The sequence below is a fragment of the Labrus bergylta genome, chromosome 11 (genome assembly GCF_963930695.1).
Source record: "Labrus bergylta chromosome 11, fLabBer1.1, whole genome shotgun sequence".
In the NCBI taxonomy this organism is placed as follows: domain Eukaryota; kingdom Metazoa; phylum Chordata; class Actinopteri; order Labriformes; family Labridae; genus Labrus; species Labrus bergylta.
This window is the reverse complement of record NC_089205.1, coordinates 3,633,765-3,656,706: the sequence shown is the minus strand read 5'-3', so window position 1 is coordinate 3,656,706 and position 22,942 is coordinate 3,633,765. Positions and strand designations below refer to the sequence as shown.

Sequence of the window (22,942 nt, the reverse complement as noted above, 5' to 3'; positions counted from 1 at the left end):
TTCAGATTCTGATATCAATTGAATAAGTTACATTTGTGCTAAACAATATGAGGGACAAAAAATGACTAAAGTATAAATAAATAAATTAATAAATAAATAAATGTTGGGAGAAATGCATACAATAATGTATAAATAAATAAATAATTAATTTATTCATTGATGTATTGTTTTCAGCATTTATATATTTATTGATGCATTTATTTAATTATTTATTTATACATTATTGTATGCATTTCTCCCAACATTTATTTATTTATTTATACTTAAGTTTTTTTATACTTTTAATTTTTTGTCCCTGAAACGTTGTGTTATTGTTTGAACTTGACAGAATCAGTGTGAGGCTACTGTTTTAAATAAAGTTTTTGAAAATAAACAATGTCAGATTTGAGTGGCCTGGTGACTGTCCTTTGATTTGGAATGTGATGTCATAGATCCAAGTCCAACATTCTGAGGCAGAGTTTATATAGAACCACCCAAACACTCTCAAACAGCTTACAGGACAAAGCTAACAGGAGGAGACAAACTTCACTTCAGGTGTTTTAAGTCACATTTATTGTCAGGAGACACAAAGCGACCACAAACATCAGATAAGATGACTTCCACAAGCAGCATGGACAAGATGGAACAAAAGTTCTACAAAGACTCTCTGTGCCCCATTATCCAATCGTGCCTCGAACAGATGACAAAGGTACAATGGACCAATATGGAGGCCGGATCTTTTGATAATTGGACCAAAAAGCTTCTCATGGCTATGTGTTTAGATATAATCGATACTATATCTAAATACATCCATGAGATTTACAAAAAGAAACCAACAGAGGAGAGTGACAGACCAACAAAATCACCCTCTGGATCCAAAGGGTCCCAGAACAGCCTGGCTCTTTCTGAAGAGCAGGTGCACGAGTATCTTGGTGACTTGGGTGTCACCATTGCACAGACTTTGGCTGAGACGATGGGAGTACAGGGTGACATCTGTTGCCCCAATGCAGAGCAGGTGACATGGCTCATGGTCACAGAGGCCACAGAGAGAGTTAACTCTGAGCTCTCCAAAGGGTCCAAAGGGAGTGACGGCATTGGAGAGAAATTTGAGGGACGCAAGACCTTCACTACCAGAATGACAAATATTGCAAAGCATGTTGGAAAAATGCTAAAAAAATGTTTGGCAGAGTTCTTGTCCTGTTCTGCTGAAAACACAGCAGAGCAAGTTGAATCTCCGTCAAATTTAGAGGCGTGTACTGAGCAGGAGGAGGAAGTAGAAATACCTCTGACTGATCAGGAAGAGGAGGTTGAACCAACTCCGATTAATCAAGAGGAGGAGGTTGAACCGACTCCGATTGATGAGGACGAGGACATTGAACAGACTCCACCTGATCAGAACGAGGAGGTTGAACCAACACTGGTTGATGAGGACGAGGACATTGAACAGACTCCACCTGATCAGGAGGAGGAGGATGAACCAACACTGGTTGATGAGGATGAGGACATTGAACAGACTCCACCTGATCAGGAGGAGGAGGTCATTAAAACATCTCTGGTCCCCATTACTCATCTACAAGGAGAGAGACAAGAGTATGTTTGTTCTGTAGAAAACCAATGCATTTCATCTGTCAATGCAGTAAGGTTGATCCTTGAGGAGGTGTGCAGCAAACTTACACATTGTGTGAATGGTAACATGTCTAAAGAAGAATTAGGCTTGCACCTATCCAGATCTTCCAGCGACTCTGAAGAACTTGCACTTGAGATTGTGGAAATGGTAAATTGTGAAAATGAGCAGGACCTGGATGTTACACCTGATGAGGAGATCAAATCAGAGATGGAGTCACCCAAAACTTCAATATGGAAGAGGCTCGCAAACAAAATTAAGGCTCTCTTTGTCCGCACATATGCTCGGGAAGCAATCCTGAACATGAGGGCGACTTTAAAGAGCAAACTTAAAATCTGCCAACAAAATATAAACAAAGCTTCAATGCAGCTGCTCTTTCTATCCGTGGAAGTCACGGTGATAGAGATGACCTCTCGGGCTGAAGATGAAGCCAGAAACTCGGGTACAGATGAGATATGCCTGTACGAAAGGATTGCCAACAATATTTCCAGCGGCCATCACGACACCGCGAATCTGAGTAATGTTTTGTGCGAGCACCTGAAATTTGTGGGAAAAGGAGTCTTTGAAGGCACAGACAAGGAAATGAGGGCAGAGATTTTGTCTGAGATGGACTTTTTCATGGAGACGATGTGTACCTGGCTGACACAGCAGGCACAACAGCACCTGAAGAGTAGGGATAATGTAAGCCACGCTCTGAAGGAGATCGAGAAAGTTGTGGAAACTGTGTGTGAAGATGAAGCTGTGTGTGAAGAAGAAGTAGCCCCCACACACTGGGAGTGGGATGAACTGGCCTGTGACATCCTGGTGTCAGAGCTGATGCAAACGCTAATGAAAGACGTACACATTAATAAGTCCTTTGAAGCCTACAAAGCCACTGTAAAAACATTGAGAAACATGCTCTTGGTAGAAGTAAGAGCCTCTGGAATTGAAATTGATTTAAAACACAAGAAGATCAGAAAGGTATGTGAGGAGGTGCACAAAGACCTGCGTGAGAAGATTGGAAAATGGTGGCTTTGGAGGAACCTGATATTACAGACTCCCTCAGTCATGGAGTTGGTGACTGAGACTCTGAAAAAGCGCCTTTTACCCAAAGAGAGCAGGGGCATCAAAGAATTCTTCAAGTCCAAGTGGAATTCTTTCACTAGCCTCTTTAAACGTGGCTAAAGACATGTTACCATTGCTGGTCCTCAGGTGGGTGGGTGGGACAGACCTTTCTCACAGCCATCATTTTGTGTAGCAGCGTGTCTTTCAGCTCCTGCTATGACAGAAAGGTCTCCCGGGGCCTGACGTCAGACCTCATGTTCAGGTTATTCTCTGTGTTATCAGCCTCTCATTGGCTCCTAGCTCAGAGGGTCTAACCTGGACATGAGGAAGGACTTCAGGTCCTACCAGGGCCACACAGGACTGATGTGGATTCCCTTTGTTGTTGATATGTTTGATGATGAAGAAATTCGCCGTTGATACTGACTTGCTTTTAAACAGAATTATTTATTAACAAGTTGCAGAATCACTGAACACGTCTGCCCAGGAGAGTCAAGAAGCCAATAATGATCTCTCCCGAACATACATTGAGAGTGCTATTTATACATAATGTCACAGGACACATGAGGACATCTGTTTCTTGTTCTTGGGTATCTCTCTGGACACAGGGGTCCCCTTGTTTACCTTCCACTGTGGGGGATCCTATCTTAGATTTAGGCATTTCCTGGCAACTCATCACTCATCCTGCCAACAACACTTCTAAGCAAACATTCAACTGAAAGGGGACTCCTCTATCAGATACAAATTATTTCCAGGTGTGTGCAGTATACAACTTAAAGAGCAGTATAATATCTCTGTCCTTGATATTTAAGACACTTCAGGACAACATAGAGTCCTGGGTAGTGTGAGTTTACTCCAAGCGCTTTGGTTTCCTCCCACTTTAACAAATTTGGAAATTAAATTTGAAAAAATAAATAAAAATAAAAATTACAATTAATTTGAAAAACGATCATCTCTGTTTTATTAGGTACATTTTTCTTTAGATTATTTAAAATATTTATTTGTGCCTCACATTTTATTTCATTTCTGACTTTGTCCATGGTTCTCATTTTTACTCTCTATCACTTGCATTATTTTTCTGTTTTTCACATCACATTATAAACTTAAAGCTGGTTAATGTCCTGATATTTTATGGTCCAAACTACAAATGAGTTAAAAAATAATAATAAAACAGGAATGTGAATGAAAATCATTAAAGGGGACAAACAGACATAAAGACAACACGTCATATGAGACTCAATCCATCATGACTTGTTGCTCAGTGTACAACACTACAAACTGTTTGTCAGGTGGTCTTTCAAGAAAAGTTTCAGGTTCTTAAACTTATAAGAACTCGATTTGAAAGATTTGAGAATAGGGTTCTTAATTATCAAAGAACAAAAAAATGAAAATAAATGAATTTGAGTGGTTGAATATTTTTGGGCGTCATTAGGAGGTATTGGTGGGTTCTTAGGCTAGACGGGTTGAGAAGCATTGCTCTAAAGGCTTCAATCTCCCATGGTTATTGTTATAATAGTTCATACATTGTCCTTTAAATTGCTTTAAAATCAAAGACATACCTACAACAGAACCCCCACCGCCCCTTGAAGGTCAAGTTCATTTTATTTTATTTTATTTTTTATATAGGGCACCACAGGAATGAGTCCTAAAACCAGGAAGTAAGTTAGCATTTGAGCGCCATGGGGTCTAACGTCTAAAAGTCAATGGGGATTATGAAAGGGTTTGTGGTTAGACTCCTGAAATAAGGTCTGTGGTTAAAAAGAGCTGTAGAGATGTTGGTGTTTTGTTAGACCACATAAACTACGTTAGGTAATACCCCCACTTGTGAATTTTGAAGTTTTTACTCGTCTTTAAAAAGGCGGTTGCTAACAAGAGACTAAATGTGACTACAGTGGTTGTTGGTTGTCATCACGCTGGACACAGAGGGCGGGAACTCTCTCACTAGTCCGCCTTACAGCCTCTAGACGTGTTTTTCAGTGCTCTTGCAAACTCTTTTTTTCCAAAATCCAATGTAAAAATCCCATAGACGAATTCTCAATAAACCCCATGGCAATGCTACTTCCTTTCCTTGGTTTGTTTTCTATTACATTTGGATCAGCTCTCATGTATTACGTTGTATGAGGGACAAAAAATGACTAAAGTATAAATAAATAAATAAATGTTGGGAGAAATGCATACAATAAATATATAAATAAATATATAAATATATTTAGGGCCCGAGCACGAACCGTGCGAGGACCCTCTTGAAACCCTAGCGATTCTTCTTCTTCTTTTTATTGTTCCTCCTCTTTGCAGCCACTTTTGAGGGCCTGAACGTGCCTGAAAACTCACCAAACTTTCCACGCTCATCAGGTCTCATGAAAAATTTCATATTTTGGTGGTTTCGTAAAAAAAATTAGCAAAATGGCTCAGTGGCGCCCCCTTGAAAATTTCAAAATGGCCTCCCCATAAAGGTTTTTTTCACATACACTCACAAAACTTAGTATGCATATTAAGCTTGTCGGGACGGACTAAAAATCCTCTAGCGGCATTTCAAAAAACCCGACAGGAAGTCCACAAATTAAAGTTGAATTTCACGATAATGGCCCAAAATCGCAGATTTCAGCCTTCCTATTTAAACGCACTTGTCCGAGGGCGCTCATCCGATCAACGCAAACTCAGTGTCAGTGTGTTCTAGACAGGCTCAACATATCTCGTTGTGCTCCGCACGTTATTTCGTCAAAGGACGTGGACGTGGGCGTGGGCGTGGGCGTGGGCGTGGGCGTGGGCGTGGGCATGGGCATGGGCGTGGACGTGGGCGTGGGCATGGGCGTGGACGTGGGCGTGGGCGTGGGCGTGGGTGTGGGCATGGGCGTGGGCGTGGCATGCGTCAAAAGTTTTTTGAGCGTTTTGGCAAGTTTCCTGAAAAAGTAAATGCTTATATCTCTGCCATCTAGTGTTCAATCATATTAAAATTTCTCATACATGATACAGGGCCTGCCCTGAACACATCCATGATTTACATTTTTTGATTAGTCACAGCGCCACCTGTTGACAACAGGAAGTTACTGCTTCTCAATTAGCATTAGCCATTGCTACAAGGTAGCTCATTTTCCCCTCAAAATTGGTGTGGACCATACTAACACCTTGGCCATACAACACTTTCAACCTCAAACGCCTACGTCCAACGCTGTCTGAATTTTACTATGCATTTCTAACATGACAAAACCTACAAAAAAGGCTCATGCACCCACGCCCAAAACTCAACAGGAAGTCCACAAATCACATCCTCATCAAACAGGAAGTGGCTGTAACTCTTATATATTTTGTCTGATCTTCTTGAAATTACATTGATCAGGGTTGGCCTCTGAACACAGTGACACAAAACAATAATAAAGTTTAACCATAGCGACCCCTACTGCAAGGACTAAGTACTACATCATACATACTTTCTCCCATCTGCTTAAAATTTCCCAGGTATGATCAGGGTTGGCCTCTGAACACCTTGACATAACAATATTAAACTTTAACCATAGCACCCCCTAATGCAAGGACTAAATACTACAGCATACATACTTTCTCGGAGCTGCTTAAAATTTCCTAGGTATGATCAGGGTTGGCCTCTGAACACATTCACATAACAATCATTTCCTTTAACCATAGCGCCCCCTACTGCAAGGAGTAAGTACTGCATCTCGTGCACTTTGTCTGATCTTTTTCACATTTCTCAGGTATGTTCAGGGTTGGCCTCTGGACACAATGACAAAACAATGATAAAGTTTAACCATAGTGTCCCCTAGTGCAAAGAATAAGTACTACCTCCCATATACAATGTCAGATTTTCACCAAATTTCACTTGTGTAATCAGGGATGGCCTCTGAACACAGTCACATAGCAATAATAAATTGTAACCATAGTGCCCCCTACTGCAAAGATTAAGTATTAACTCCCATATACAATGTCAGATTTGCTCCAAATTTCACAGGTATAATCAGTGTTGGCCTCTGAACACAGTCACATAGCTATAACAAATTTTAACCATAAGGCCCCCTAGTGCAAACAATAAGTACTACCTCCCATATACAATGTCAGATTTACTCAAAATTTCACATGAACAATGTCAGTACTGGCCTGATCACATCTAACCTAATACAATTATTCCATTAACATGGAAGCGCCCCCCTACTGGAAAGAGGCGGTACTGTATCTCAGACACTTTGTCTGATCTGCATAAAATTTCCCAAGTATAACCAGGGTTGGCCTCTGAAAACTTTAACATAACAATAGTCAACTTCAACCATAGTGCCCCCTACTGCAAGGACTAAGTACTACATCCTATATATTTTGTCTGATCTGATTGAAATTTCACTTGTATGATCAGGGATGGTCTCTGAACACTTTAATATAACAATAGTCAACTTCAACCATAGCGCCCCCTACAGCAAAGAGTAAGTACTACATCCTCTATACAATGCTCAATTTCCTCCAAATGTCATAGCTATCATGACAGTGCCAGCCTGAACTGCTCTACGTCAAAATTTAATGTGATCTTCATTACGTTGCCTATTTCAACATGCCAGTACTACGACTCAAATCGAACTGCACGGCCTGCTGCTTTGCCACGTTCTGCTGCACTCCCGCGGTCACAACACACCCCAACATGCACAGGGTTGCGAGGGCCATAAATATATTCATATATTTATTTATCTATTTCTGTGTCCATGTTGTTCAAGGAAAAGTAAATATGTAAATTAAGTGGGCCGTCCTAACATTACTGAAGAAGGATTGGTCAATTTTGAAAGACAGACAGAAGTAAATTTACTTATATACTTTTCCTCTTACGACCTGGACACAGAAATAAATAGATGTGTAAATGTAAAAATACAGAAATAAATTAATAACTCAATTAATGTGGAAATGTATGCATTGATACATATATAACTGTAGAAATACGCTAATAAATGAATAAATACATGTAAAAATATATAAATAGCCTTTTTCATTAACAAAGTGTATTTATTATTTATTCATTGATGTATTGTTTTAAGCATTTATATATTTATTGATGCATTTATTTAATTATTTATTTATACATTATTGCATGCATTTCTCCCAACATTTATTTATTTATTTATACTTTAGTCATTTTTTGTCCCTCATGAAACAAATGTGTGCACTGTAAATAATAAGGTGCACTCATAAACGTAGTCACGTAGATTAATCTATTATAACAGGGGGCGTTTGAGGTCAGTTCTTGCTATTGGTTCAAAGCGCCTTTTCTTCAACCAATAATATTCCTCTAAATGAAACTGATCCGTGTGACAGGGAAGTTTAGCAACAATGCAAAAGCTAAGATGACAGGCTAATGCTACTCCCGTTTGATATGAGCCAGCTTCATTAGCGTCAGTCCTTCGGTCGCTTAATATCTTAGAAATCTCTATTTTCCATTATTGAGGCGGCGTGGAGGCCACAGAGGGACGAAGAGGTCGGCTGAGATCATGATTTCTGCCCTAGCTTGTGGAGCCGTGGTTTTTCCGGGGCTTTTCTACAGCTTCAGGAAAATACTGAGACACACTTCGACTAAGTGGAGTGACGCCGACGTGGTGTCGGTCAGTGAGAGGTCAGCTGCTGCACCCAGCTGGGCCTCGCACGGTTCTCCTCACCGAGCTCCCTTTAGAAACTCAGCACTTATAAATCACTTTAAACACGCTGGAAGGTTTTTGTTGGTATCGATGTTACTTTAATATAAATGTCTGCTTAATTCTGCAGTCATAGTTTAAACTATTGGCTCATTTAAGTGAAGTGTTTTCTCTTCCTCTCAAATTGAATCCACCAAGTGGCTAGCAAACACTTACAAAGTACTCATTTGTTTTGCAAATGTGTGTAAATTAATAGCCGAAGACACAACATTTCACCTGAGTGGGTACCACATTTAAGAAGTCTTAAATGATTTATTTCTCGGTGTCGAAAAACAGAAAACTAATACAGTTTACTGATGGAGTTTGGTGTAATTGTCTATTTGTTCAATTTACTAACAAGGGCCTGCAGACTAATTAAACACTATTAGGAACATTTCTAATATACACACGCTGTGAAGATCTGTTGTAGATTTACATTCATATAATACACCGGTTTAATAAAATGTCTGAACAAATTGAAGATTTATTCATATGTGCAACATGTGAGTGGAAGATATCTCCTAATGAGTGAACTATTAAAGTAATCTTATAGTATGCTGATCATCATTAGCAAGACACACTTAAAAAGCAGATAAAACTCTGTTGTCTATTTCAGGTTTAATATAGGGGCATGACAGATTTGAGAATAGCAGTACATTTTTTTTTGCTATTTACAACTAAAACGTTTGGTTAATAGTCTGCATATATATATATATATATATATATATATATATAACATTCACTGAAAATAAAAGTTTGATTTTAACCCTCGTTTTCTAATGTTACGTCCATATCAGAATGGCAACTTTAGAGCTGTATGAAGAGTTGGAGTTTTACCTAATTTTTAAGACGTTTGGGCAATATGTTGGCTTTAGACAGCAATTTTGACCTCTCGGTGGGTTAAATATTTAAGAACTTATTTCAGATCTATGCACATGTGCCAATAAGCAAGTCACTTATTAATATGCATGTTTTCTAATGGAGTTTGGTGTAGTTGTCTGAAAGCGTTTGTAATGGTTAAAAGTTAAGCATGAAAAATTTCTCTGGTTTGACGAGAAGTGCATGTCTTGTGTCGAAGTAACAAGCAACTAAATGTGATTTTAATTGTTGTTTTTCCTATTTAAGAGAATAATTATACCTAGCTGTGTTTCTCCAGGCTCGTCTCCGCCATCCATGGCTCTCTGGCTACTGCAGCTGGAGTCAGAGTGGTGACCTCCTGCAGCGACGTCATGACTGACAGGTGGGGAAAGTTGAGTTTTTAATCACCATAGAGAACATGAACTGCCCCAGGATTAACAAATGCTGCCTCACCGTACGCAGTCACTGGCTGACCAACTGGTTCGTTGTGTTCGGAGCGCCCTACATGGCCTACGACATCTTCGCCATGTATCTGAGCCACTTCCACACTCAGAGGGTCAGAGGTCATTCCAGCTCGAACAGCGGCCACTCCCCGCGCACAGTCAAGGCTTTCCTCATGAAGGACTGGATGTTGGTGGTCCATCACCTGGTGCTGCTTCTCGTTTTCCTGCCCATCACTCTGGTAAGCACGAGGAGGAATCACCGTCAAGGTTTCTGATCGCTCTGTTTATAGTTGAGCCATCTCTCCATATATTTATAACTTCTTGCTGTATATCTGTGTTTTATATGTCGACGCTGTTTCTGGTGTGTCCTCGCAGTGAATTATTGAGATTTCCAAGTTTTTTAATGGGACTGTGAAACCATTGAATGCTTTATAATTAGTAAATTATTTATGGATCAATATGAGTCTCTGAGTGTGAGTATGTGTGTGTTTAGTATTTAGGGTGACGACTGATGGATGTTTGTGTTCTGCAGTTCTTCAGAAGAGGACTCGGGGATTTCTTCATCGGCTGTCTCTTCACCACAGAGTTCAGCACTCCTTTCGTCTCCACGGGGAAGATTCTCATCCAGGTAAACCGATGGACTTAATGTACCACTGATGCCTCTTTCAAAACCCTAAAAATCTAACTAGAACCTCAGATAAAGGATTTCATAAAGTTATTTTTAATACTTTTAATTACCTTTAACACACCAGGTCAGGTTCTAATAAAAAATAACAGCAAGCAGAGGAAAAGATTCTTTGTTTACATTTTCCCCTGGCGGTTGAAAAAAAGATTTCTTAAAAACATCTTCATCCACATGAAAATGCAAAACACACTGTTACAGCTGTTATGAGCACGCCGAGTCAAAAACATTCTTGCCATTCCTCTCCATTGACCATTTCATTTAGTTTGGTTTCGTCTGCCATCGCACTAATCTCATCTAAACAAAAGTGACAGGAGAAACTGGGTGACAGTGTGATGTTACAAGCTGAAAACTGGAAGAGGATTTCCAAATGGTGCGTTTTCAGTGAGCTAAAACACAGTTTGCATGGACAAAAGGCCAAAACACACAGAAAAAGTGACGTTATAAAAATGCCTGCGTGTGGACTAGACCTTAAACTCTGTCTTGAATCAGGGGCAGCGTCCCTTGAAGGTCCTTAGTAGCCTGTGCAGACTGCTCAGGCTGATCTGAAATTAGACGTTCTGGTCTACTGAGGACTCTGTTTGTCCCCAGCTGCCCCCATTTCCTTTTCCTTTCTCAGCGTTGTCCCTGTCGCCTAGCAACCCGTAACAGCTGCCTCAGAACTAGTTAACATAACTGACGTCACGTTACTTAAGCTGCTATTAAAGATAGTTAGAAGTTTTAAGGCCCCTTGTGTTTTTTCAGTATTGTAGCTTTTTGATTTAGTAGTAAACACTAACTAACTGCTAGCTTGTTTGAATTGTTGTGCTATGAATCAGGGGATATGTTGGGCTACAAAGGATGCATTAGATGGATTCTTTGTTGCCTGGGGAAGAGAGAAAGCATCTGAAGGAGCCTTTGAAATGGGACAGTCTCCAACGTGCCACTATTTGGTGATTGATCTTCAAATGTCCACTCTGAGGGATGCAGCGCCTGAACTAAGACACCGCTACAGTCGATGTTCACAACTAGTCACACCGCCATCGTGAACAACAGAGGCTACATACTCTTATGTACAGTCCATGCTGTGAACAAGCTAACGGTATTATTCCTCTTCACGTTCTCTCCCCCTGATATCCAGCTGGGCCTCGATAACGGCAGGCTGCACAGGATCAACGGCATCATCGTCCTGCTGACCTTCTTCACATGTCGGATCCTCGTCTTCCCCTTCATGTACTGGATGTACGGCCAGCAGTTTGGGATCCCTCTGCACAGAGTTGCCTTTCATCTGCCGCTGCATTGCAACGTGGGTAACCTGGCGATCCTGGCTCCGCAGGTCTACTGGCTGATCCTGCTGCTGAAGAAAGCTAGAAGACTGTACCTGCGACAGAAGAGAGACGGAGGCAAAGACAGGCCGAAGAACGACTGACGAGTCGTCTGTTGACCGAATAGATTAGCTTTACTCCGACACAATGAACTAGGACCACTGCTTACTATTTTCATAGTAAAGATCTTTTTTTTTGGGGGGGGGGGGGGGGGGGGGGTGATGGATTATGTATCATAAAAGCTGATCATTTATTTTCTCTGAATAAATTATGAAAATATATATTTTGTCCTTCAGAAACACTGCCTTTATGATCCTGAGTTCATAGGACCTCAGTCACTAAAGACCTTAAGCTTTTTCTGAAACGTGTTCTTTAGAAAGTTAAAAAGAAACACCCTCGTCTGCTTCATGGTTCAGCTCAATTGTTCTCACCTGTGTTCCTAAATTGATCTATGCCCATATAAGGGCATGAGACTGCAGGGCTGTGTGCTCAACTACACACACATAAGTCACACTGGATCTTTAAGAGAAGTGGAGACTTTGGGGAATACCTACCTAAATTAAAATCTTTATACAATTTAATGCTGGACGCCAAGTTTTAAATATTGAACTGGATGTAGTGATACTCCAAATGAAACCCAAACAGGCTGACTTAATGACATATTTAGCCGCGTCAGTAGTGGATATAAATGGAAACTACAAACAGAAACATCAGATAATATCAAGAGCTCAGACGGAGCTGTCATCAGAAACAATGTCAGAAAATGACGCACATTTTTGAACTTTTAACTACTGTGTTGTGACGCCTGTCCTACTGAAATGCATCGATTAGATAAAACTTATCAGAAGATAGAAGGCAGGACATAATGTTGGAATGATTTTGATTGGATTGTTCGCTTCAAAAAAGCTTGTGCAGGATGAGTCATCAGACATTTAAAACATTTTACAGGACGAGAAAATCCCGATATTAAGAAGTAAAATTTAAATTTTATTTAAATTTTAAATAAATTTGGCAGGTAAATGAACTTTTAACTCAGGAACGCTGAATTTAAAGAGGGAAGTGTATGTTTCATGACATGGGGAATTCAAATCTGAGGGGATGAATACCTGGAAACAGAAGAGAGACGCACTGATATTTTGTGCTAGGCACATTTTTAGAATAAGAATAAATCCCAGATAAGAAAACTTCAGTGAATGTCAGGATCTTCTAAAAACTGTAAGTCAGTTTGAAGAACACAGTTCTTCTTAAGAGCGGTGGGTGAATGAGGCCCAAAGATTGTGAATGTTTTAAATGAGGTTTTCCTGAAGATATTCATACTTTTCTAGATTTGTTTATTTTTACTTTCCAGAAAAGTAATTTTCTTTCCGACTCTTTTCAAATCTCCAGATATTTCTCCCTGAACAGATGTCCCGGTACATCCATGAGCAGAGGAGTCTCAGGTGTCTTTGTTGCACTACATTTGAATCATTGTGAGTGTGTTGTGTTGTTAAAGCTCTATGTTTAGCACAGAATATATATATATATATATATATATATGAATAAAATGACTTTTATGAAATCATGTGGGGCTCGTTCTAATAACTGCTTGTGTCCAAAGAACAAGGTGGCCCAGGTTTACAATGGATTCATTTTGAATATTATCCCACGCAGCAGATCATGAAACTGACCATCTGTTCAGAAAGAAATGAATGCTTTTTATTCATTTATTGATCTTTCACTTTGTAATAAGGTAATTCATAGAATGATTACTGAACTTCATTTTCAATCAGCAAACACGGTAAGATTCATCAGGAAAAGTCTGAAAAACCAGTGAAGTACCGGCTTCTCAAGCAGCAGAGGACACCAGCTGAGCGATCTTCTGCCGCAGCACGGCCTTCATCTCCTCGTTCTCCAGGTTGGCGGTGATGGTGGAGAAAAAGTGACGGGTGTTCTCGCTCTCCAGCGCGCTGCTGCTGTTGGGGAACGCGGCCATGACGGCCTCGTAGTGGCTGAGGATCTCCAGACAGGACAGGAACAAGGGTTCACTCTGACCTCCGGGCATCATCACCTGAAAGAAGGAAATATTATGTTGGAGTTATTACAGCACACAATTTCAACACACTTCTCATCTGAACACAGTGGCTGTTTACATCTTGCATTAACATCCATCCTCGGTGATTTGATAACAATAGTTTAGCTGCCTAACTGGAGGCGTTTTAGAACTTAAAGGCTTTATATGTGATTTTTCTCACTTAAATGTAGAAATCAAGTATATCCTCTGAAAATAACTCTGTGAGTCATGACTGTCTACAATGGGTGTAACACCCGAGTCCCACTGTCTGTGATGTTTTCAGAGTTTTCAGAGTCCTATCTTCACTTTGTTTACATCGTCGGGACAGCTACTAAAAGTTAATTTACACCATCGAGCCGATCAGAATCTACAGTTCTACAGTGTTAAAGTCACTCATTCCTACCTGGATGTGCTGAACATGGCAGAAGAGCTGGCTGAGAACAAAAAGGACTTCCTGGCCGGGAGCCCTCTCCCCCTCCCCCTCCTCCACCTTCATCTGGTCCTCTGCTGGTCTGACGTCCATCACTGAGTCTTTAGGAGACGTGACTGAAGTGCAGGAAGGGTCGGCCGTTGAAACATTCAGAGCACCAGAGGAAGGAAGATGCAGCTTGGCTCTCACCGATGTCATCATGTCCCTCACAGCGTGGGCGTATAACCGGCCCACGTGGGCCCAGCCATCTCCCGAGAGCCAGTCCGAGCAGCTTGACCCGCAGAGCAGCTGGAGCACTCGCAGCAGGAGGACGGACAGACGCAGCTCGCAGGAGAACTTCCTCAGATCGAGGAGGGGCAGGTAGTCTACGTACTCGAGCGAGAAGGGAACGTGGAGGCGGTTGGAGGTGATCAGCTCCTTCAGGACGCTCAGCAGTCTGCTCCACTGGGAGAGCGAGCACCAGGGCAGAGTCTGGCTCAGAGCCACCAGCAGGCCTTTGCTGAACATGCTGACGTGGTCGGGCCGGCGCCGGTCCAGAGAGAGACGGGCCAACATGGTGGACTGAAGGGAGTCGGATACAGAGCAGCACTCCATCCAGGCCAGGAGACCTGTTCCCGGGCCGTACTGAGGCAGGTCCAGACCTGACCACTCCTGCAGAGGAAGGAGAAACAAAGAGGACATACGATGGAGTAAATGAAGATCATTAGCTTATTGTCTCTTTACTCTGAGGAAATGTCTTCAATCAAACCTAGTGTGAGACTTATGTGGCTGGAAGACGTTTGTGGTGAGATCAGGGAAAATAAATGACAGAACGTGAAACTCAAATGTGGATTAGGCCAGAAGAAAAGTGAATTATATATCCAATATTAAATTATACGACACAACTTCTCTTTTCCTTATTTTACATATTTTGTCATATCTGTACACAGTTAATTTCTTATAAAGACTAAAGACTTAAATGACAGAATATAAAAAGTGTTGGTATTACCACAAGAGCTCCTTCTTTTTGGATCTAAGGTTTTCAAAACCTCAACACACCGCAATAAAAATGTAAAAGAAGTTAAAATAGAAAATGCTTCATTTTGGGAATTCATAAAAAGCGATTTCTTCTAGTTGTATCGGTAAGTTAAATTTTTAACAGAAGGATTTATAGAGAAATTCTGTGTTTATGAAGGACAATTTCTCCTCTATCTTTGTGTCTCCTCTGGATGCAGGAGATGTGGACTGGTTCCTGTGTAATGTCTGGATATCTAGTGGTGTTGAAATGTGTTTTTTTTTTTTCTTTGTGATGAAAATATTTTGATGGCAGGAACAGTTATTTATAGATGAATGTTCTCATGTTTAGCATCCTGAACGATGAGGATGATTAACCAGACCCTCAATCCAAAGATCAATATGTGTGTGCTTTCCTTTTCTTTCTTTTTTTAAACATCTACCAGACAAAGATCAACGTGGGATAGAACCATTATTATTACTCAACTATATCTGTGGGGAATGTTTTCATTGGTTCACTTTAAAAACACGTCCTGTCTTCACAAATAGTGAAATCCACTTCTGGATTATTCAGTAACATGTTCTGCTTCAGCTGTTACCTCTTATTAATCCTACTTCCTGGTTCACGGTGTGGTGCAGCTCAAAGTTCACAGCTTATCAACTATTATTAACTATGAACACTGATTCTTTTATTGCAAACAGGAGTGTTTTTTTATAACAGCTGTATGGTCTTATACTGTTGATGAAGTATTAGAATAGAAGAATACAGTGATACACTGTTAAACAATAGGGGTTGATGTTTTATCAGAGTTTTGAACCTCAAATGAATACTATGGTAACAAAAAACAGGGCTGTCAAATGATTACAAAATGTAATCACAATTCATCACAAAATGTTGATAGTTAATCGTGATTAATCACATTTTAATCACATATTTGAAATTCCAAATTAAAAAAAAATGTATGCATTACTTTCAGACCTACATTAATCATGATTAACTAGTTAATGGTGACAGCACTATAAAAAAGACATTATTTGAACATCAAAATAGTTTTTTTTAAATCACAAACCTGCAAAGTCAGGTTTAGAAAAGTTATTTGATCTTTCCAGACTTATCTAAAATACTGTTACTAACAATTAAAGGCCAGATAGGCGGGGAACATCTGATTACATGTTGCATAAATATAAAAGCAAAGAAATGTCATCATAGAGCCAGACCCTGTTGCTCCATTGGCCGTCTTGGATATGATGTAAACATTACACTCTAACTACCACAGCGTTCTTTTCACTTCATGTCCTGCCTCCATGATGACACTCTGATGTCTGTGCACCCTTTACTGAACACATGACAGAAACTTAAACATGGAGTCCTCACCTGCTCAGGCAGATCACACACGGCCAGCAGAGCGGAGGGAACCTCGTTTTTAAAGTGTTCCCTCCACACGGGCTTCAGGTGGAACCGAACGGTCCAGTCCAGTTCCTCCATCTTGTTGTAGAGCCAGAACAGAGGTCTGGACCACCTGCTGGGGGCCGCCGACACCTCTGCACCCACCAGCTGCCCCAGCATGGTTAGCACCGACACCAGCAGCTCCTTGGTGTCCATGGACCAGTGGTTGACATCGCCCTCTGGTGGCTGCTCCCAACACCTACAGCAGCAAAAGAATACAATGAGGAAGTAGGAAATCACCAAATGCCTGGAGTATATTATCACGGTATTTCAGTCACAATCTTTGTGATTGTCACTTTACAACTTACATTTCCAAGTTTATCAATCTCACTTTATTTTTTATTGGAGAAAAAATGGATTGTATATTGTGTAAAAAAAAAAGTAATGCAGCGCCTTCAGCAATTGGAGTAAAAACCTTTTAAATTGAATTGAAGTTAAAATATCTGCAACCAACCGGTCATTCATCTCTTCTAACCTCAACAAGAAAACTCAGCACCATCTAGTAGTCTGAAGAAACGATTCTTTTGTATCATTCAAACACCTAAATATTTGACTTGGATTTTAAATATCGCCCTTATAATGTCCAAAAATAAAAAAACGATACTTGGTTTCTGTGTAGAGAAACGTAATCGCCATGTAAAATCATGCAATACTGAACTGTAATGTTCCAAGCAAAGAGAGCTAACAGTTGATTATAACAAGAGGTGAATCGTTGAGGAGTTAAACTACAGAATAATAAAAACATATGAGGATTGGGTTTTTGAAGGTGAATCGTCTTACAAACCTGAGTGTCTGGTTTTGCAGCTGTGCGAGGACGTAGAGCAGAGGAAAGGGAGAACAGTCCATCACCCAGTGAGGAGATGAAGCTTCATCCTGGACGTCCACACACAGAGCGGCATGCAGAAGCTTCACACTCAGTTCTGAATCCAAGCTGCCTCGACCTGACGGAATAAAAAAAACATGTTGGAGCAGGTGGACTCACAGTGCTTTTCTTTATACAAACATCATGTCCAAACATTTTCAAGTTGCAGCTCTATAAAGATTGGACTATTTCAGCCTGGGAAAAAAATAACTGAAAAACTGTAACCTCTACGATAACTCATTATTTATTAAAACTGCAATATAATAATAATGAACAATATGTCCATGATAACAAAGTGCAATATTGAAACAAACAGTGCAATAATCTTGAAAATGTGAGTATATATTCCATCTGACTCTTATTCCTGTAAATATTTCTTCTACCTATTATTGATATCTTACTTACATTCCTATTCTATTTTATTAATATTTTTATTAACATATTTCTACTGCTATACTGTATATTCTGGAGCAACTGTAACGATGGAATTTCCCTCTGGGATTAATAAAGTATTTCTGATTCTGATTGCCAAAATGTTGGATACTCTGATACGATCCGTTGTCTCAAAAACTAACAAAGCTATAATAAAGAAACTTCAGATCTTCGGGCAAATTTGAACAAAAAGCTACTTTAAAAGAGAGAGCAGCGTTGATTCATTCAAATTCACGAGTCGGCAAGTACATTTCTATTTTGGTGTCACATAAACATGCAAGAGAAACATTTATGTCTCTTACACAGAAAGAGTAAAGGAGGTGACGCTGCTTTAATCGGAAAAATGTTACATGTTGTCAACGCATTTGTGCAATTCAGAGTGTACAGGAGTTTACCTGCATTTTGTTTTTGGTCATTAAAAACATGAAATGACCCAATATTTGGGCCCTAGGACTAATATTTTTGTTGCAGTGATATCAAACAGGTATCGATATTTTTGTTTGTTCTTGTGTCATATTGAAGTTTGAAATTATAGAATTGTAAAAACCTTAAAATCTGTTTCTGTAAACTACATGATAAATGAACTAACTGGAGGACAGATTGAAGGATTGAGAAGGTTAAGAGTCAGATTCTTCTCTCCAGTTTGATTAGAGACCAAAAACAAAGAGAAAAAAGAGATAAGAAGAATTTAACTTTTAATAATTACTAACGTTTCTCCGTGTCCGCTGGTTGGGAAATTTGGAAACTGTTAGTGACTCTCAGTTTATGTTATGACAAAATCTATACTCATTTAAATATGATCAGGACAAGAATGAAGACAGTAATGTTTTATTTTAAAGGCCAGTCTTGATAGTTTCTGCAGTTAGCTAAGTTTTCAGACATAAGCAATCGAGCAGAATGGGTTGCATTTCATCTGTGCAGGAAACTCACCCGTAGAGGAGAGATGAGGCAGGACAAAGATGTTCACGACCTCCTGAGGTGGCAGAAAACTTTCATTTCTTTCTCCTCCCTCAACGCTTACAACGGGCATCATCAGCAGGCTCAGGAACTTGAGGAACTGCTCTTTTTCATTAGCAGACAATGATTTAGTGTTGATGATCTCCAGCAGACATCTGCAGAGAGGACTGTTTAATTCATCTACACTTTCCTCTTCATCACTCTGCGCTGCGTATTCTCTCCCCCTCTGTCCTCGGAGTCCAGGCAGCTGCTGCAGGATCTTAGCCATCAGAGAGAAAGCACTTTTATTGAACACAGCAGAATGACAACAAGACCTCAGAGCAGCCTCTGGATTCTGATAGGCGACTCGCGCTACCAAAGAGACAGCCGAGTTCAGATTGCTCTGCGACGCCGCCACTCCGCCCCCTCCTTGGATGATGCAGTTGAAGGCCATGTTGAGCTCCTGTTCGAACCCGTCAGTCACAGGAGAGGGGACAGAGCGCCCAAAGAATCCCCTGCTGGACAGTCTCAACATTGCAGCCACCACTTTGTTTTTGTCTTGTGAGGAGAGTGCAGAGAATATGTCGGCGAGGACTTTCATCAGCTTCCTGCACTGGCTCACGTCTGTGCTCTCACCCTGGAGTTTACTCATGAGGGTGGAGGTGAGTTTGATGAGCGTGTCCGGGTGCTGGAAGGCTGCCTGGTTCTTCTCCAGGCAGTCCATCCAGTGCTCGCTACAAGACGCCCAACTCATCTCACTGGCAAACAACATTGCAAAGTCCTGATAGTCGTCCAGGTGGTGACTGATGATCATCGCTGTGACCCTGGAGTTCACATCTGCTGTGCTCTCGATAGCAGGGAAAGCCAGCGACACCAGCAGATCTCTGAGTGAGTTCTTCTCAGTCATGTTATCGGCTTCTTCTGTTGCATGTAGACCTGTCAGGACTCTCTGGACACTTTGTTCCAGCTTAAATGCCGAGCGGCTAGACGCAGAGCTTTCACACACTTTCAGGAGCCCGCTGTTTTTCCAGAACTCAACAAGTCCTGTTATAATCTTCAAGGCGTCACCGAACTTCATCCTGCTGGGCTGAAACTGAGATGGTGTGTGAGAGGCATGCAGGTCTCTCTGAGCCTCCTGAATGAGCTCAGGACTCAGTTTGTCACTGTTCTTTTCTCTGATGCTTACAGCTTTGGACAGGACGCTCAACTTGTCTTTGGTCGGAAGTACGACTGCTTGTTCTATAAGGAACGCTGTGTAAAGAGCATCAAGAGAAATGGAGAGAGCCTGGAGGCAAAGGTCTGTCGTAGGTATGAGATGTTTTATCTCTTTAAGTGCTTGAAGGAGGATTTGCAGCACATCATTATTTGGCGATGACGCAGGTAAATCTGCTGGGTCTAGTTTGAACCTCTTGGCAGCCTGTTGAGTCAAACCGGGGGACTCAGAGGAGAGACGAGCAAATTGTCCAGCAAACATCTTCTCCACGTTGTCCTCTTCTCCTGCTTTCTTCTCATCTCGGCCTTTCCACAGTTCCCACCACACGTCCAGAAAAAGCCGCACGTCGTCTTGAGTAGCCGGGCTGCTCCTCACGTGTTGCACCAGCCTGTCGAGCTCAGTGCAGATCTGAGACTGAGGGAGATACAACAGCAAGCGGGCGAATATCTGAGCAGCTTCCAGTGACTTCACCACCTCCAGCAGGACGACGTGGTTGACTTCAGGGAGGCCGTTTTGGAGGGAGAAGAAAGGGTTCTCCCTCCAGGATGTCTCTACATCCTCTCCAGCCTCCCTGCACAACAGCTTCAGCCACACAGCACAGACTGTTTTCTTTATCCAGCCAACAGTTGAAGAGCTAGGATTTTCATTTAGTCTGGAGATTTCTTTGACTGCATCCAGGACTGGATTTCCCACCTTGCTCCAGTCAGCCTTCTGAAGCGAGGACAGGGATGAGGGGAGACACAGTTTATCAGCCAGGAGGAAGGCACCCTGAAGAACGGCCCAATCTGAAATCACAAGAGAGCAGGAATGAATTTATAGAAATAACAATGCACAACCAATTCTGTAACTTAAGAGTCGAGTTAGGTAAAGATTGCTGTGGTGTTATCTTAAAAATGTCTGAATTTTGAATTTTCCTCATTAACAAACTGCCTTTGTTTCTGATGAGCAAAACTCATGGAACGCCCTTCAGCAAACTCTAAAGCAGGCTTTCCCGACAGAGGGGTCCCGGCACCACGTTGTGGGGTCCTATGGAGTTCAAATTCAAATTCAAAAAAGGCGAATGTGAGCCACGGCCAATGTAAAAACAAGAAACCTGCAGAGTCTCTGTCTGTCTGTCGTTCACTGTGCAGAAATGTCATCCCAGCCTTTCTTCCTCTGTCCACAATAATATACTGGAACAACACCTAGATGTGCTTTAAAATGACTGTTTACTTGAAACACAATAGACAAACTACTACATGACTCCATCTGCTGACACTGTGTTGGGTTTGAGAGACAGAAGACACAGATAGAGACAAAGCCTCACAACAACAACAATGTTAAAATCAAATGTTATTGATACCACAGCAACTAAAGTCTTAGCACCCAATAGTGGCTAATTTCTTATTTTCCATTGCTAAAACTTGGTGCACACTGTCTAAATGACACAATATGTCTGCACTTCATGTCTTTATGACAGCTTTTGACTGGAGATCTGAAGTTTTTGGTATCAATGTCATTTTTTTGTTGTTGTTGGAATCGTATCAAAGTTTTCATTTCTGGTATGGTGATGAAGTGTGTTAACCCAGGGAGACAAAATATTCAAACCTTTATATAAACGGAGATTGTCAAGAGTTCATAAATATAAAAACATTACCTTTGCTCATCATGGAAACACAGATTAGCTACTGTGCTAATTTTACTCCGGGTTCAAATGTCCATTCATGAGAGGTTTCTCAGCGCGTTGGTCAAGTCTCACTAAAGCACTTTGATTGCTACACTTTAACAAAGTCTGTCAAACACATAAAGTCAGTCAACATTACATTTACAGGGTTTAGAGCATCATGTCAACCATTTCGTAAAGAGCGCTTCCGCTCTTCTGGGTCAACGTGTCAAAGCAAAGAGGGACCCGGATGCTGTCAGGTGTTGTTGCGTCTTCTCAGCGCCACTTGAGGACGGAATCAGTACTGCAGGTGTACATGTGGCGTAAACACGGAAATGTTGCTAAGTGTGGAGGACGAGATCTGACAGAAGTATAAATAAATAAATACGGACACAGAAATGTAGAAATAAATAAATGTACAAATAAATACATGTACAAATTAGTAAATAGGGAAATAAATAAATGTACAAATAAATACATGTACAAATTAGTAAATAGGGAAATAAATAAATGTACAAATAAATACATGTACAAATTAGTAAATATGGAAATAAATAAATGTACAAATAAATTAATGTGGAAATAAATACATGTATAAATAAATAAATATGGAAATAAATAAATGTAGAAATAAATAAATGTGGAAATAAATACATGTATAAATAAATAAATATGGAAATAAATAAATGTAGAAATAAATAAATGTGGAAATAAATAAATGTAGAAATAAATAAATATGGAAATAAATAAATGTAGAAATAAATTTAAGACATTTAATTATTTAAGTCCCATTTATTTAGCAGTTTTTATTTATTTATTCACGCATTTAATTATTTATTTATTTATTCATTCTTTTATTTATTTATTCCAGTATTTATTTATACGCTTATTTATTTATTTATACTTCTGTCAGATCTCGTCCTCCATAGCTAAGTGGTTCATTGTAGAGCTGCAATAAGACAATATGGAGCAGTGCTTAGTGCTATCTCCTCACAGCAAGAAGGTTCCTGGTTTGAGTACCTGGTTGGACGGGGGACTTTCAGTGTTGAGTTTGTCTTGTCCTCCCTGTGCATGTATGGTTTCCCTCTTGGGGTAACCCAGCTTCCTCCAACAGTCCTATAAGAGGTTGACCGGTGACTATACATTGGCCATAGGTGTGACTGTTTACTAAATCTGTATGTCAGCCCTGCATGTGATTGACTGGACAGGGCTGCTGGAATATGGTTCGGGCCCCTAAAAAACATGGTAGCTTGCTTCCAACAGTCCATGCTCATCTTTTAACAAAGTGTTAAATTACTTGTCAGAAAGTAACAGACTGAAACAAAAAAAATGTCATATCTCTGTAAATT

The 22,942-nt window shown here is 40.5% G+C and overlaps 2 protein-coding genes across 2 annotated transcripts; one reads left to right on the top strand and one right to left on the bottom strand.

Annotated features, from left to right (window-relative positions):
- The first annotated feature begins 7,949 nt into the window (after positions 1-7,949).
- LOC109996703 (TLC domain-containing protein 3A) lies at positions 7,950-13,149 on the top strand. The gene is made up of 5 exons (XM_020650964.3): positions 7,950-8,243; positions 9,458-9,541; positions 9,622-9,841; positions 10,135-10,230; positions 11,405-13,149. The coding sequence occupies exons 1-5, from the start codon at positions 8,122-8,124 to the stop codon at positions 11,690-11,692; spliced, it is 810 nt and encodes a 269-aa protein (XP_020506620.2). The 5' UTR covers positions 7,950-8,121; the 3' UTR covers positions 11,693-13,149.
- A 112-nt stretch (positions 13,150-13,261) lies between these two features.
- On the bottom strand, positions 13,262-21,818 carry gemin4 (gem (nuclear organelle) associated protein 4). Its single transcript, XM_020650963.3, has 6 exons — positions 21,588-21,818; positions 18,733-20,736; positions 17,293-17,449; positions 16,437-16,707; positions 14,042-14,719; positions 13,262-13,635 (listed from the first exon to the last, which is right to left on the bottom strand). Exons 1-6 carry the CDS (start codon positions 21,598-21,600, stop codon positions 13,414-13,416), a joined length of 3,345 nt encoding a protein of 1,114 aa, XP_020506619.1. The 5' UTR covers positions 21,601-21,818; the 3' UTR covers positions 13,262-13,413.
- Positions 21,819-22,942: the final 1,124 nt, after the last annotated feature.